This window comes from Hippocampus bargibanti, linkage group LG01 (genome assembly GCF_051943395.1).
Source record: "Hippocampus bargibanti isolate YZ-2025 linkage group LG01, ASM5194339v1, whole genome shotgun sequence".
Classification (NCBI taxonomy): domain Eukaryota; kingdom Metazoa; phylum Chordata; class Actinopteri; order Syngnathiformes; family Syngnathidae; genus Hippocampus; species Hippocampus bargibanti.
In genome coordinates this window covers 28,664,118-28,678,503 of record NC_142734.1, presented here as the reverse complement: position 1 = coordinate 28,678,503, position 14,386 = coordinate 28,664,118, and the positions used below count along the sequence as shown (strand labels likewise).

The following is a 14,386-nucleotide window of genomic DNA, read 5'->3' as shown; positions in this document are numbered from 1 at the left end:
GCGTGCTAACCACTTGACTACTGGGCTGCCAAGTTTTAGTCAAATGCTCCCCCCCAAAAATCTGGTCTATTTAGATTTGAATAAGGAAACCCAAAATACGATTGTGTGGCAGAAAGAAGTAGTGATGGGAAAACAAAGCTTCATGAAGCACTTTTTTGTCTCCTCCAGATAGTACTCTTGTTTTAAATGCTATTGGTTGAAATATGAAGGTGCAAAGGAAATGTTTTTTCAATCCACTGCATCTTTAAACCAAGAGTGCCATCTAGAGAGTCAAAATGTGTCATAATTGCTTCATGGAGCTTCACTTGCCCATCACTAGAAATAGGTCTTTATTCTCGGTCTGGCACCAAGTAATTTATCGACAATCCCAACACTGCCAAAAAACACATGCTGAGTGAGAGGCTTCTGTACTCACATCTGCCAAAACAAAAACTTAAAATGGAAATCGGACCAACATAAATAAGTTTAGAAAAATACGGTGGCCGATTTAAACCGTAGGAGGACGAGTCAAAAGAAAAATAGCCGCATGTTAGAATGTGTGTTAGGAATATTTTTTGTGACTGTTTTATCGTCGTCAAACTGGAACGGGGTGATTGAGAGCGCCACCTGTTGCCTTGGCATACGTTTGGCTGCCCAAAAAAAAGAAATATGTTACAGTCTTTGGCAGAATAGACACGGTCGAGGCATTTGTCAAAGCACCCCTCCACTTAGAGTGGAAATGCATGCAGTGACCTACTCCCAAATGAGCACCCACATCCCTCCCCCTTTTCATTCCTTTCCAGTGCGCATTCATTGGGGGACGTCTAACAAACCGTGTGTGCACCCAATTGTGTTGGAGTGTGTCAAGGAGACTCTTGACTGAAAAATCTATTAATAGATTTAGTCGGTTGGGGGTACCGAGGGAGAGGGCCATACGGCGTAACATTGAGTAATAACATTTTTTTACACTCTTTCCCAATGAATGTCTGCACACATACATGGTTGCCCAAGGAAAGATTGTGTAAAAGTAACACACTTTCTGGCAAATGAAAAATAAAATACCTTCATCCTTGGTCCTGATAAAGTGACCCAAATATGTCACTTGCAGCAACCTAACTACCTCCCCCACACCCCTCACACACACACACACACACACACACACACACACACACACACACACACACACACACACACACACACACACACACACACACACACACACACACACACACACACACATTTAGAGTAGCTGCATACATGCACAGATGACCTTAAACTCACACAATATGGATTTTACCACGCATGCTAGATTATGGCTGTAACATTTCAGAAAATAATTTATTCAAAGTCAAAAGTCAAATTAAGCGCCGTTGTCAAATATGCTAATATGCATGACATACAGCACAGATGAAATTACTGTCCTCTCGGACAAGATTATAGCAAGATTATTATGAAATGTGCTTTGGGCAAACGCTTAGTTGCATCTGTGATGGGGAAAAAAATGTTTGAAGCAGTGTCACATCACGTCACATATATTCTTTGTCTTCTGCAAAGAGCAGCTGCTAGTATGGGCATATTTGAGAGGCCTTCCGAGGACCTTATATTGTATCTTTTAATGCCCTCTAGTGGCCACGCAAATCATTGCAGAATGACCCTTCATCCCCAAGTGTGCATGAAAGGAATGTGTGTGTTCATTAACTGTTTAGTAATGCTTGAATTTGCACTTTCCCCGAGTCAAACTGTTGACGTTTGATGCTAACATATTTTGATATCGTTGGGAATAGCTTGTGCTCCTTTGATTTGAAACACATTTTTTTTACTCAAATCACGGATCCCCGACCCCCTGAAAGTCAGGAACTACACAGGTTTGTATGAGGAACAGGAATCAGCATTGAACTGACAACAGTCCCGAATGCAAAATGTTGTTGGATTTCTGGAGTTTTAAAACTTTAGAGCAATAACGCTGCCAGACGTTGCCCTCTCACCCCCTCACTTTACTCTCAGGGACTGCCAGGTTTATTCGGCATCCTCCCCCGCCAACTAATCCAGACTCCAGAGTCAAGATGAGTTGAAACGGCATTCCAGCGGCGAGCAATTAATTTTTTGAACAGGCCACGTGAGGAACCGGAATGGCTGTCGAGGGGCTGCGCCAACGTGCACTACTCAGTTGTGTTTGACATTAAATGTATTTTCAGTCAATAAAAACGGTGGGGGTGGGAATGGGGGGTTGCTTAGAATAGCTGCTCCTCAGGTAAATATCGGTTTTTATTTCAGAAGTTAGAAATAAATCCTTGTGATTGAAGTTCAGAACTATCAGAATTTTGGATACGACTAATCACCCGTCCCTAATGAAATTACCGGCGAGGGTCTTCAACCTTATTTATCGTCTTTGCGTATTTACAGGTAAAGGATGTCATGAAGGAGGTGATGGCGGACCTACAGCAGACCAACAGTGAAAAGATTCTGCTGAGCTGGGTTCGGCAAAACACGGGCCAGTACCCGGAGGTTAGTATTGTTCAAATCACGTGGATACGGGAGAATCGTTAACGCTTGTTTTGGCGAAAAAGCCAAAGCCTCCGAAATGTTTTTTTTTCTCAGATTCGGAGGGTTTTAATTATTATTCTCGTTGATTCTTGTATTGTTGTTGCCATCATGGTCAAACATTTGCTTTCCGTTTCTATTATTCATCAGTCAATGACGCCCCATATGCTAATGAGATACTCGCTTTGCAGTTAGCTAACGTAGCATGAGCTGAAATGCAAGGTATATTTTCCAATAAGCCCCTGTTGTTAAAATGCTAAAAGAAGTGAAGCGCAGAAACGTGAAAAGTCTCCTTGCGTGTGTCCTCAGGTCAATGTGGTCAACTTCTCCAGTAGCTGGAATGACGGGTTGGCGTTCAACGCCCTCATCCACAGCCACAGGTACTGTCAAATGTCCCACTGCAAAATTCCTAAAACGATCATTTAAAATAAATTTCATTGTTGATTGTTTTCCAACCCTTCCCGACTCAAGACCCGAACTGTTTGATTGGAGCTCCGTGGAGGACAAGGCGTCGGCGATTGACAGACTGGAACATGCTTTTAGTAAGGCCGAGCAACATTTGGGTATCGACAGACTGCTGGACCCAGAAGGTAACAAGAACAAATACGCACAGGAGTTCGTAACCACTTCGGATTCGGAAAATACAACATAACCTCATTGTCCTCTCTCTTGTCATTATTCAGACGTGGCAGTGCCTCATCCCGACAAGAAGAGCGTCATCATGTACGTGACGTCGCTCTTCCAGGTGCTCCCGCAGAGCGTCACCATGGAGGCCATCCAGGAAGTGGAGACGCTACCACGCCCAGCTAGCGCTACCAGCACTTCCCATGTCCTGACTGGGGATCACTACCAGATCCAGACCCAGCAGCGCTTCTCCCAACAGGTCTAGCACCGACACACTTGCGGAGGCCCATTTTGTTTCAGGATGTCTGACAAATGCTCAAAGGAGTTTGGGTCTGAGCAATTGTTCTGAATTCAGTAGTGATGGGAAAACGAAGCTTCATGAAACACATGATGTTTTTTGACTCCTTCAGATGGTGCTCTTGGTTAAACTATGAAGGTTATGCAAAAGAAATGTCTTAAAAATCCACTGCCTCTTTAAACTAATAGTGCCATCTAAAGGAGTGAAAAGCTATCACACGTGCTTCATGAAGCTTCATTTGCCCATCAATATAATCCAGTGAGCCTTATCGTTGGGAAATACAGTCCACTGAATTGTAAGTGATATTTGGACTGCATTACATGTTCATGTTTTTACATTGATAAATATTCAGACTGTTATTATACTTACGTAGTTGGCGGCCATTTTATTGAAAATGGGCTGAACTAACTATCGTTATGTGACATAACCGATTCGTTATAACCCTCGATGCACGTTGAACAAGTTTCAACTGTAATACAAACTCTGCACACTGTCTACAAAAATCTTGGGGGCGATGTGGCTCAGTGGTAAAATGGGGGTTCAATCCACCCACCCCACCGGCCATTGTGAGCTGGTGGATGTGTCCTTCAGCAAGATACTGAACTCAGTCGGGGAAGCGCTTTGAGTACCAAAGGTAGGAAAGTGCCCTTACGGGTCTCAGCGACAGCCCAGTGAGCATATGGGGGATAGGGGGTGTTTGGGGGTTGTACTATGTTGGAATGATTTCTGCGGCAATGTCAAACAACGACATTTCTTGTCCTCTGTTAACAAAGGACAACAATGTCAGCATCGTGTGGCTTGTAGCTGATTATATTCCAAATGAAAAACGATTGATTTCTTTTTTTCCTACTCTTGCAAAAAAAAAAAAAAAATCAAACGGTATTCTTCCCATTCGATTTCTATTGTTGCGTTCCTTTTGTTTTTTTTTTGGGGGGCGATGGAGATAAGTCAATGGCGTTTAACAGTGTGTGTGTTGTAACCAATTTTTGGAAACACTAACTGGACTATACGAATGGTCAATATAAACAGAAAAAACAGCTTTTTAATTACGCTTTCAACGTTTCGGTGACAGCTCTTGTCGCATGCTAACTCTGCAGCCCTGCCAATTGTTGTGTTGCAATTTTCCAGTAAATCGATGATGTGATTGTTTGTTTCTGTCTGTTAGCTGGATTAGACCAACTCATCTCGGCCAAGGGAGAGGCGTGTTAACGTTTTTCAAGGGGATCGCTCCATTTTTTTTGGTCACTCAGCGCTTATCGAGACCCTCGAAATTTGTCTGGATTTTTTTTTTTTTTCAGACGAGGCGACGACGTGCCTCTGATGCAGATTGTAATCCAATAGAAATCCAACTGTCGGCAGAGTGACAGGTATGCAGAAAGAGATGGAGCCTGATTTGGCCGCGAAACTGATGAGAAAATTGATTGGAGTGGAGGAGGGATTAAAAGAGTGAAAGTAGCCCTCTCGTTCAGCTTTAATTAAGGCCTCAATTTAAAATAAAAATCTATCACCAATGCTGGGCCTTTCCACACCTCTACAGCTCCCTCGCTGCAGCTATGTCATCTGAGGTCAAAAATTTTCCACTGAATTGTCTCTTAAAATTGTTTAGTGTCCCCAAAAGGGTGCAATGATTTTCTCGCTCGGATTCTTAAACACACCCTCAGCTGGTGAGACCTGCGCCTTGAGGTGAATAATGTTGATGTGACTTTAGATCAAGTGTTGGATGCTTGCAGTTTTTTTGTTTGTTTTAAATATGTTAATTCAAAGCCATTGCAAAAAAAATTGTGTTATCTATGAAAGTAAGATCTGCATTTTTTTTATTTAGCAAAAAAAAAAATGTTATCTAGTATGGTAAAATCAGATTTTTAGTTTAATTTAGCAATTGACATTAATGCAAAGCCACTGCAAAAAAAAGCCATAATCTAATAAGGTAAGATGTGCATTTTTTAAACAATTGATTTAGCAATTGATCCAAATGTGAAGTATCTGCAACAAATGTGTTAATTAGGTAATTTCTGCAAATTTATTATATTTTATAACTTAGCAATTGACCTAAATCAGTGGGGCCACAAGGAGGGGTCCTCTGCCCCCCCAACCTGAGAGTAGGGACCTATCATAGCTGTGTCCGGCGCCACCATGTCTGGACATTAGGAATATATAAATAGGGCCGATACGACCAGTCAGACTTTAGTTCGCTGACGAAGCCTCTTGGATAGGAGGCGAAACGTCCGAAACCTTCACATTTGTACAGATGACGGCTGAAGAAACCTTCTCATCGATGGACCACTCCTGTACGACTGAGAGCTTACACAGACCAATTGACCTAAATGCAAAGCCGCTACAAAAAAATTGTGTAATCTCATAATGTAAGATCGTGAGCAAAATGTTTTTCTGTTTTTTTTTTTACTTAGCAGGCTAAGAATCAGAAAGCCTTTAATCGTCCCACAATGGGGAAATTTGCAATTGATCTTAATGCAAAGCCGCTGTAAAAAATGGCGTTATCTTGTAAATTAAAATCGGCAAAATGTATTTTTTTTTTAAACTTAGCAATTCACCTTAATGCAAAGACACTGCGAAAAAATGACGTCATCTAGTCAGGTATGATCTGCAAAATTATTATTACCGGGTATTAAATATATTTTTTTTAACTTAGCAACTGAACTTAATGAAAAGCCACTACAAAAAATGGCGTTATCTAGTAAGGTGAAATCTGCAATTGTTTTTTTTAATTAACTTTAATTTTTTTTTTTTTTTTTTTTGCTGCTTGATTTTTTTTTTGTGTTGGGCGTGAATTTTAGTTCATGAATAACATAATTCATTCTGAGATAACCTTTATTAGTCGAATAATAGAGACATTCTGAATTCACAGCAGCAAAGTTACAAAATATCTGACTTGGTGGTTTGATAAAGAAAGATGGAGGCACTCAACGGCTAAGCCCCCTCCCCCCCACTCAAATGATACGTCGCTCCGGCGTCCACCCCGCTGAAAAATGTATGTCTACACCCCTAGTCTTGCACGCATCTCCTTCGTCATCCTGGCTCATTTTTTTGTTGAAAAACTTTCAAGATCCGCCGTTTTTGACAATCTTCGAAAACAAACCTCGCGATTCTTGATGTGATTCACGCCGGAATGTTTTGGCCCTTTGGAGGTAGTTCCCTCACCAGCGTTATGGATCGTTATTATGTCAGAGGACAATTGGAAAATCTTTTTTTCTTGCTCCATAATCAGTAAGAATTTGGCGTGATAGAATTTGATTGCCCCCAACAAAGCCCAGTAACCATCTTGGCTATGAGCTACAATGGAGATGGAAAGCTGGGTCTTCTTGGGTGACCTTTGACCTCGTAATGTCTTCGAAGAAGCTTTTCTCAGGAGATTTTGTCGAGATGCCAAGCAAGGGGGAACAAATTCGACATCATTTTGGGACTTGGAATGATCAGGTGTCCGATGAGCGTTGAACATTAACTGCAAATTGAAACAGAACCTCCAAATGGAGCCGACTGCCGTGAGGTGGGGTTCAGAACAGTTTTCCACCGGCAAATTGGATTCGCCGCCTGTGACCTTTACCGCTCGGTAATGCTGAGGTTGGTGTCTCACTATCGCACTGAATCATGGCAGGATTCAGAGGAAGTAATGGCTGGTGATACAAAATTATTACTTCAGTTTAAAGGCTGCATCAGCTGTTTGTGCAAAGGGGGTTGGGGACTGTCAACTTGGACAGCCCGTGTGGTGAATTAAGAGAGTGTAGATATGAAGACTTGTCGCAGAAAATTACTCAATAAAAGCTGTCACCGAGCTGTCACCTAGGAAAAAAAATCAAGGGTTACTGTTACCTCCCCCTGTCAGACTAAATATTAAAACAAAAATAATTCCGTGTTGTATATTTCGAACAACTGCAATCCTTTCGTCGGCGATCATCATACTAACGCTGTCGCATCCGCACGAGGCAAAAGCAAACGACCTCGTCGGACAAAAAGGAGCTTGATCCGAAGTACTCGATGGAGACAGTAGATGGGTTCAAATGGTTTTACAGAGACACGCAGGGGAACACCAAACAGAACGAAGCAGTAAAAAAAGGAGAGCGACCAACCTGGCATACGGCAGTGGTGAAACACAAACAGGAAATACACCGGCAAATACCGAGTGAAACCAGGTGACTCTTATAGTCAGAAGGCACATTAGTGAATGGGCAACAGGTGTGCAAGCCGGAGGGACAGGGAAGGGGAGGGGCACACACCTGTCACTAATAAGAATGTGACAAACGCACAATAAACTGAGTTACTCGCATTGATGCTATGGAGTTATAACTAGTGATGGGCAAGTGAAGCTTCATGAAGCATATGTGATAGTTTTTGACTCCTTGAGATGGCACTCTTGGTTTAAAGATAAAATGGAATTATAAGACACTAAGATTCATATTTAAGCCAAGAGCACCATCTGTAGGAGTCAAAAATGATCACTTTTGCTCCATGAAGCTTCATTTTCCCATCACGTTACATATAACCCTTTAAAGCAATGGATATTTGCCTGCAATTTACAGACTTATATTTTTGGATATCTGTATTATCCTGCCTCAAGGTGGCCTAAACATACACATCTTGATCAGCAAAGTGAAAACACACTTCTTTACATTTTATTTTATTATATGTATTCATAATGTACCATATTTTAGAGCAAGGGTATCGAGGTCATTGTCGTAACGGTTTCCTCTCTGGGCCTGTTATGAATTTGAGGAAGCTACTAGAATGTTTAATCCCCTCCACATATTACATATAGAGGGCATAACAAATTAATGAAGAACTAGATTTCAAATTTTCGGTCCAAAATAATAACTGTTATTGTGGTTTACATGAGCCAATTTGAAATTTTGGTGTAGACTTGAGCAAGAATCATGGAATTTCACAAGTTCGATTTGCTTTCGCGGGCCGAGTAAAATGATGTGGCGAGCCTGATTTGTCCCCCGGGCCTTGACTTTGACACCTGTGTTTTAGATTGTTGTTCTACTATAAAACATAACAAAAAGTTTATTTCACAGGGCAGAATGGATTAATGCTATTTCTATTGATTTCAATGGCGAGAAAGGATTTGAGATACCATTTTTTTATCAATTCAGTGCATGGCCTCAGAACGAATCAAACTCATCGTTTGAGGTGCCACTCTAGCCTCTGCAAGAGTTATTTGCAAATCCTGTTTGTGGAATGCAGCAGTCCATGGTTAAAGTGAAACAATTTTGACTACCTGCAAGTCGGCTTTATGTCGAGGCAACACAATAGAAGTCCTGAAGTTCTGAAAAAAAATCTCTAAAAGCCAAAGGAAAAAAACACACATTCAGTGTTCATCCATTAGTGCTGGCTGAAGTAAGTTCAATTAAGCAGAGCAAATTGCCTCTTCGCCTCGGCCTGGTCATTAACCAGCAGTGTGTCATTATCTCGGCAATCTCCTTTCAAGACATTGACTGAATGTTGATATTTTCAGTTGGCATTTCTAATTAGTGATGAAACAGAAACCTGGTTACGGTTTTCCAAAGAACCGTAACAGCCCGATGAATGCCAGCAAGTTGGATCATAGCCTGACTAGCTAGCATGTGCTACAGTCCTGTGTACACGGCAGTCATCAAAATTAACCGAATGGCGAATTGAGTTTCCGGTTCGCCTCCTGCTCAGTTCAAAATGAGGAGAAAGAAAAGCACCAGCGCTTTAACTGCCAGAAAAATGAGTGCATGTCGTACGAGGGATACTTTTTGCATTCCGTAAAACGGTGACTGGCTGAAATGGCCATCGCTGTCTTTCATTTAGGAACAGATTATAACAATAATAATACATTACATTTTAAGCGCCTTTCAAAGCTCTCAAGGACACTTTACAGTCACAGACAAGCATACGTACTACAATAAATCAAATACAATTACAAATAGAATGCAATGAATAAAATACAATTATAAATAGAAACAAGAGAGAGAGCTATACAGAAAATGCAATTTTAAATAGGTGTGTTTTGAGATGGGACTTGAATGTGGGAAGAGAATCGATGTTACGAATGTTGGGGAGTGAGTTCCAAAGTTTGGGGGCAGAGCAGCTGAAGGCATTATAATAGCGAAATTAGCTTAAATAATTTGCCGAACCATTATGCCCACCCATTGAAAACAAAATTCTCAGCTTCGTGAAGCACATGATATTTTTTGACTCCTCCAGATGGTGTTCTTGATTTAAAGGACAACCGACGTCTCCGCACAAGTTGTGTCAATAATTTGGAAAAGGGCTTCAAATGACTTCTACTGAGTATTTTACAAAGATTCCACCGCATATAGCTATATTTTACATTTTAAGACTCGCGCTGAATATTCCGGAAGTCTTGTTTTAGAGTCCGTACGTGACGTCACTGAAGGAACGCCCCTGACCGAAAAAAAAGAACACATTGTAGCAGTCCTTCCATCACGTCAATGCATTTTGCAGTGCTTGTTTGGTCTGAAAACGTCATGTTGCACCAAAAAGAGCCAGAAGAGGGCGACCAAGCTCCATATAAGGAATTTATCAGCCTGTGGAAACAGGCTGATTAATTCCTCACAGGAGCTCAGCCGCCATTTTCTGCCTTTTTTGGGTGCGGCATTTCCCCCCAATGTTGCCTCAAAATGCCACGGAATAAATTATTTAATCGATTGCAAACATGTATTCTTTCCTCTTCAGAACTATTTGAATCATATTCATAACTGGATGAGTAACAAGGAAGCATATTCTCCGAATCTGAAGCCATTGTTTTGATTCTCCAGCAAGGCAAGACATCTTGCCGTGACACCACGAACATGGGGGCTGGACCTTCTGAAACGGGTTTCAACCGGTTTCAAATTGAAGTACTTTTTACACACTTTAAATCATTTTTATTGGTGTTTTGCATTGGACTAAAAATATCATACTGCGTGTTTTGGGTATTTTAGATGCTATAAAGCTTTTTTCTGATTCTGAAACAAAAAAAGTGATGTTGGTTGTTCTTTAAATATGAAGCTTAGTGCAAAGGAAATGTCCTAAAAATCCATAGCATCATTAAAGCAAAAGTGCTCTCGAGGGGAGTCAAAAATTATCACAAGTGCTTCATGAAGCTTCAATTACCAATCACTACTTACCTCACTCATGTCAAACTTGTTTTGTTCGCTGTCATAAGCTTGTTAAACTGAATGTAGAAAGTTGAAATCAAAGACCGCTCCCGAGTTGTTTTTATTGGAGAGTCTTTAAGAAGAGAAATTAAAAACGTTTTTTTATCTAAACGGGTAGACATTCCGATCGAATCAGAGCTGATGTCCTGTTTCTTGTTTTTTATTTTTTTCTGTTCTTTTCTCATGTCCTTTGTGTACTTTCTCATATGCTCCCCTACCCCCTGACCCTGTTCCTCCAATGTCCTTTCTGGTGTCGTGCATCCTTCCACCTTCTGCCTTTTCCGACCCGTCTCCGTCCTCTGTTTGGCTCTCAGATTACAGTGAGCGTGGCTCAGGGTCGAGTGCAGAGTCCCTCCGCTCAGCCTCGCTATAAAAGCTACGCCTACACCCAGGCGGCCTATGTCAAGTCCCCTGAGCAAAAGAGGAGGCGCTTTACTGATCAGGTCCGTGTCTCCGCATGCTAACGCCTCATACTGAATGTCCATCTGTTTGTGTTTTTCTTGTATTTTCTTTTTTTGTGAGCAAAAAAAAAAGCCTGGTAATTTCAGGTCTGTAAATTCAATAATTGTTTACTTATCTTTGGGCTTTTTGTTTACTTATCCTTGGGCTTGATGTCAAAGGGACATCATGCGGATACAGTGTAATTATTTGTTTTATTTTGTATTTTATACGGGCTGTTTATTTATTTATTTATTTATTTGTGTATTTATGTATTTATTTATTTATACTAGTGAGGCACTTAGGATCTGGATGTATTTAGTATCTGTGGGATTCATAGTTAGTGTGCCCCTTGCACCAAATCTGAAAAAAAAAAAAACATTTTTATGGGTTTTATAGTAATTGGGCCTCACTGAACTTATTTTTTAACTCCTCCAGATGGTGTTCTTGGCTTCTCTCTCTTTAAACCAAGAGTGCCATCTAGAGGAGTCAAAAAATATCACAAGTGCTTCATGAAGCTTCACTTGCCCATCATTAACATTTAGTCTTGTTTGCTCTCGAGGGACTAATTTCTGACTTCACAGCAAGATTTAGTGATTTAAAAATATTTCTTTGCTGTCATCTGAAGGGAGGAAAGATATTAATTTTGGAAAGTGTGTTGCCATGGGGTTGATATTCGCTCTAAAACAGTAGGTTTTAACCTTTTTAGCCACACCAAACCCAACTAGTTCATGTACACATTCACTGAATCCTTTGTGAGTAAAAAATAAATATTTTGTATGAATTCAAGTGATTAAAAAACACATTTATTAAAAACTGAAAAAAGTCAATAAAATTACACAACCTTTGTTTTTTTAATTGTACCACATACTATAGCGACAGTCACATGTTGACCACGAAACGAATTAAATTTCCCATCACATGACATTGGACAAACAATGTCATGTGATCATCTGTAGCCAACCACATCCAGGTGGGCGTGTCATAACTAATCACCATGTTTAGAGTCACCTGTGTCCAAGGTGAACCCCTGAGACCTAGTAATTGGCAAGTGAAGCTTCATGAAGCATTTGTGATAGTTTTTGACTCTTCGAAATGACACTGTTGGTTTCAAGATGCAGTGGAATATCAAAACATTTCCTTTGCACTAACCTTCCTATTTAAGCCAAGAGCACCATCTGAAGGAGTCAAAAAAAATATCACAAGTGCTTCATGAAGCTTCATTTTCCCACCACTACTGAAACCTCACTCATTGAACCCCTCGGGAAGTAACACGGTTACTACGACGACCACCAAATAATTTCTTTTGCCCCAAACCATACATTTGTATTGCAATTGGTAGCATTCACAGGAACGATGTTATACGTCACATCACAAATGGATATAGTTTTTAGTTTTAAAGGTGAAAAAAGGTCATATCGCCACTCTTTTCTTTTTCCTGTTGTTGTTTGCATATGATGGTATCCCTGTTTTTCCCTTCTCCACCTTTTGCCGCCATTGCCCGCGTTGCACCGACCTCCAGTTTCTGAGCCCCAGCCAAGAGGAGCTGCAGCGAGGCCTCAGTCCTCTTCCTCCTGGCTCCACCAGTCTGGAGTCTTACCAAGCGGCTCTGGAAGAGGTGCGTTGAATGAAACTGACCATTTTTATTTTTATTTAATTTTTTTGGAATGTTGAAGTTTTTTTTCAACCGCGAATGTCAAGGTTCTGACGTGGCTGCTCTCGGCTGAGGATGGACTCCAGTCCCAGCCCCCCATCTCAAACAATGTCGAGGAAGTCAAGGAGCAGTTCCACACTCATGAGGTGAGGATTTTGATGGTTGTCTGCAGCTGGAAACAAAAAAAAAAGATAATTGTGTGTTTATTTATTTAGTTTGTTAGTTATACGTTTATTCATTTAGTCAGATAATTATTTATTTATTTATCTATGTATTTATGTATTTATGTATTTATGTGGTTGGCTGGCTAGTTAGTTAGTTAGTTAGTTAGTTAGTTGGGGGTTGTTTATTTATTTTTGATGCTGATTAAACATGCAAGTTGCATCCTTTGGGTTTCATCACCCTTAGTCCTCAATACACTCCAGAGAATCCACTCTGCTGCCTGATTGCATCATCGTTTGGGTTCAATAAAGAATTCTGTAACATCGCTGCCATCCAATTCAGAATAACAAGATTAGTCACTTTCTCACCGTATTTTAGCTTCTGAACTTTTTTTGTTGGACGTGACAAGGCTGGCTGCTTTTATTTTTAATTCCAAACAGATTTGTCAAAATCTCTTTTTTCCACACTAAATGCACTGTAAAGTTTTTTTTATTGCCAAACTCTGCATTAAACCGAGTTGTACGAAAACTGAAGCACTGTGCTTACACCCAGGAACACTACAGTGGTAGATGCGGATGGACATTTGAGCAATGTTCTCACCCCCCAAATCATTCTCCAGCCCGCTGCGAAGTCGTGTCCATCTTTTTCGTATATGTCTACGTTGTACTGCTCATCGGTGGCCAAACCTCACCCAACAATGAGACAAAAAGTGAATTAAAGCATCAAATCTAGTGATGGGAAATCGAAGCTTCATGAAGCACTTGTGATTTTTTTTTTACTCCCTCAGATTGTGCTCTCAGTTAAAATCTGAAAGTTAGTGCAAAGGAAATTCGATGCATCTTTAAACCAAGAGTGCCATCTTGAGGAATCAAAAACTATCACAAGTGCTTCATGAAGCTTCATTTGCCCATCACTAATGAGATCAGGATGCACATTTAACTATTTCCGTTATCACCTTATGTTTTAATTTAGTGTGATACTGTACAGCAAAGATGTGTGTCGCCTGCCTCAAGTATTGCACAATAAAATAAAATATAATAAAACAAAAAGAAGCTGTTCGGAAAGAACAGCTTGCAATCACGCGAGGCCATCACTTATGCAGGTTATGAGTTTTTATTTTTTTACACTACTTCTCACAGGGCTACATGGTGGAGCTCACCGCGCATCAGGGCAGCGTGGGGCGCGTCTTGCGGGCTGGCGCCGCTTTGCTGGCAGAGGGCAACTTGAGTGAGGAAGAAGACACTGAAGTCAGGGAACAGATGACCCTGCTGAACTCTCGATGGGAGCACCTCCGGGTCGCAAGCATGGAGAGGCAAAGCAGGTGCTCACTTGAATTGGCTTCAGGTTTTGGAAAATGTGAGATTATTTGGGCTGTTTTCTAATATTTTTTAGGGGTGGGTCTTGGTTTTCCATTGTAAGTTATAAGAGGAAGTACAAATACATATAAATACAGTCTAACCGCCCTCCATTTAAATCTCATGTGTCAAAGAAAAGGCCCGGGGGTGAGATATGGCCCGCCACATCATTTTACGTGGCCCTTGAATGCAG

General features: G+C 40.8%; 1 protein-coding gene across 1 annotated transcript in view; it reads left to right on the top strand.

Annotated features, from left to right (window-relative positions):
* dmd (dystrophin) overlaps window positions 1–14,386 on the top strand; it is a 119,250-nt gene that overhangs the window by 24,722 nt on the left and 80,142 nt on the right. The window contains exons 6-13 of the mRNA XM_089008406.1: window positions 2,383–2,484; window positions 2,830–2,900; window positions 2,992–3,110; window positions 3,204–3,403; window positions 10,899–11,027; window positions 12,545–12,640; window positions 12,724–12,822; window positions 13,978–14,159. Coding sequence (XP_088864532.1) covers window positions 2,383–2,484; window positions 2,830–2,900; window positions 2,992–3,110; window positions 3,204–3,403; window positions 10,899–11,027; window positions 12,545–12,640; window positions 12,724–12,822; window positions 13,978–14,159 — 998 coding nt within the window. The remainder of the gene's footprint in view (window positions 1–2,382; window positions 2,485–2,829; window positions 2,901–2,991; window positions 3,111–3,203; window positions 3,404–10,898; window positions 11,028–12,544; window positions 12,641–12,723; window positions 12,823–13,977; window positions 14,160–14,386) is intronic.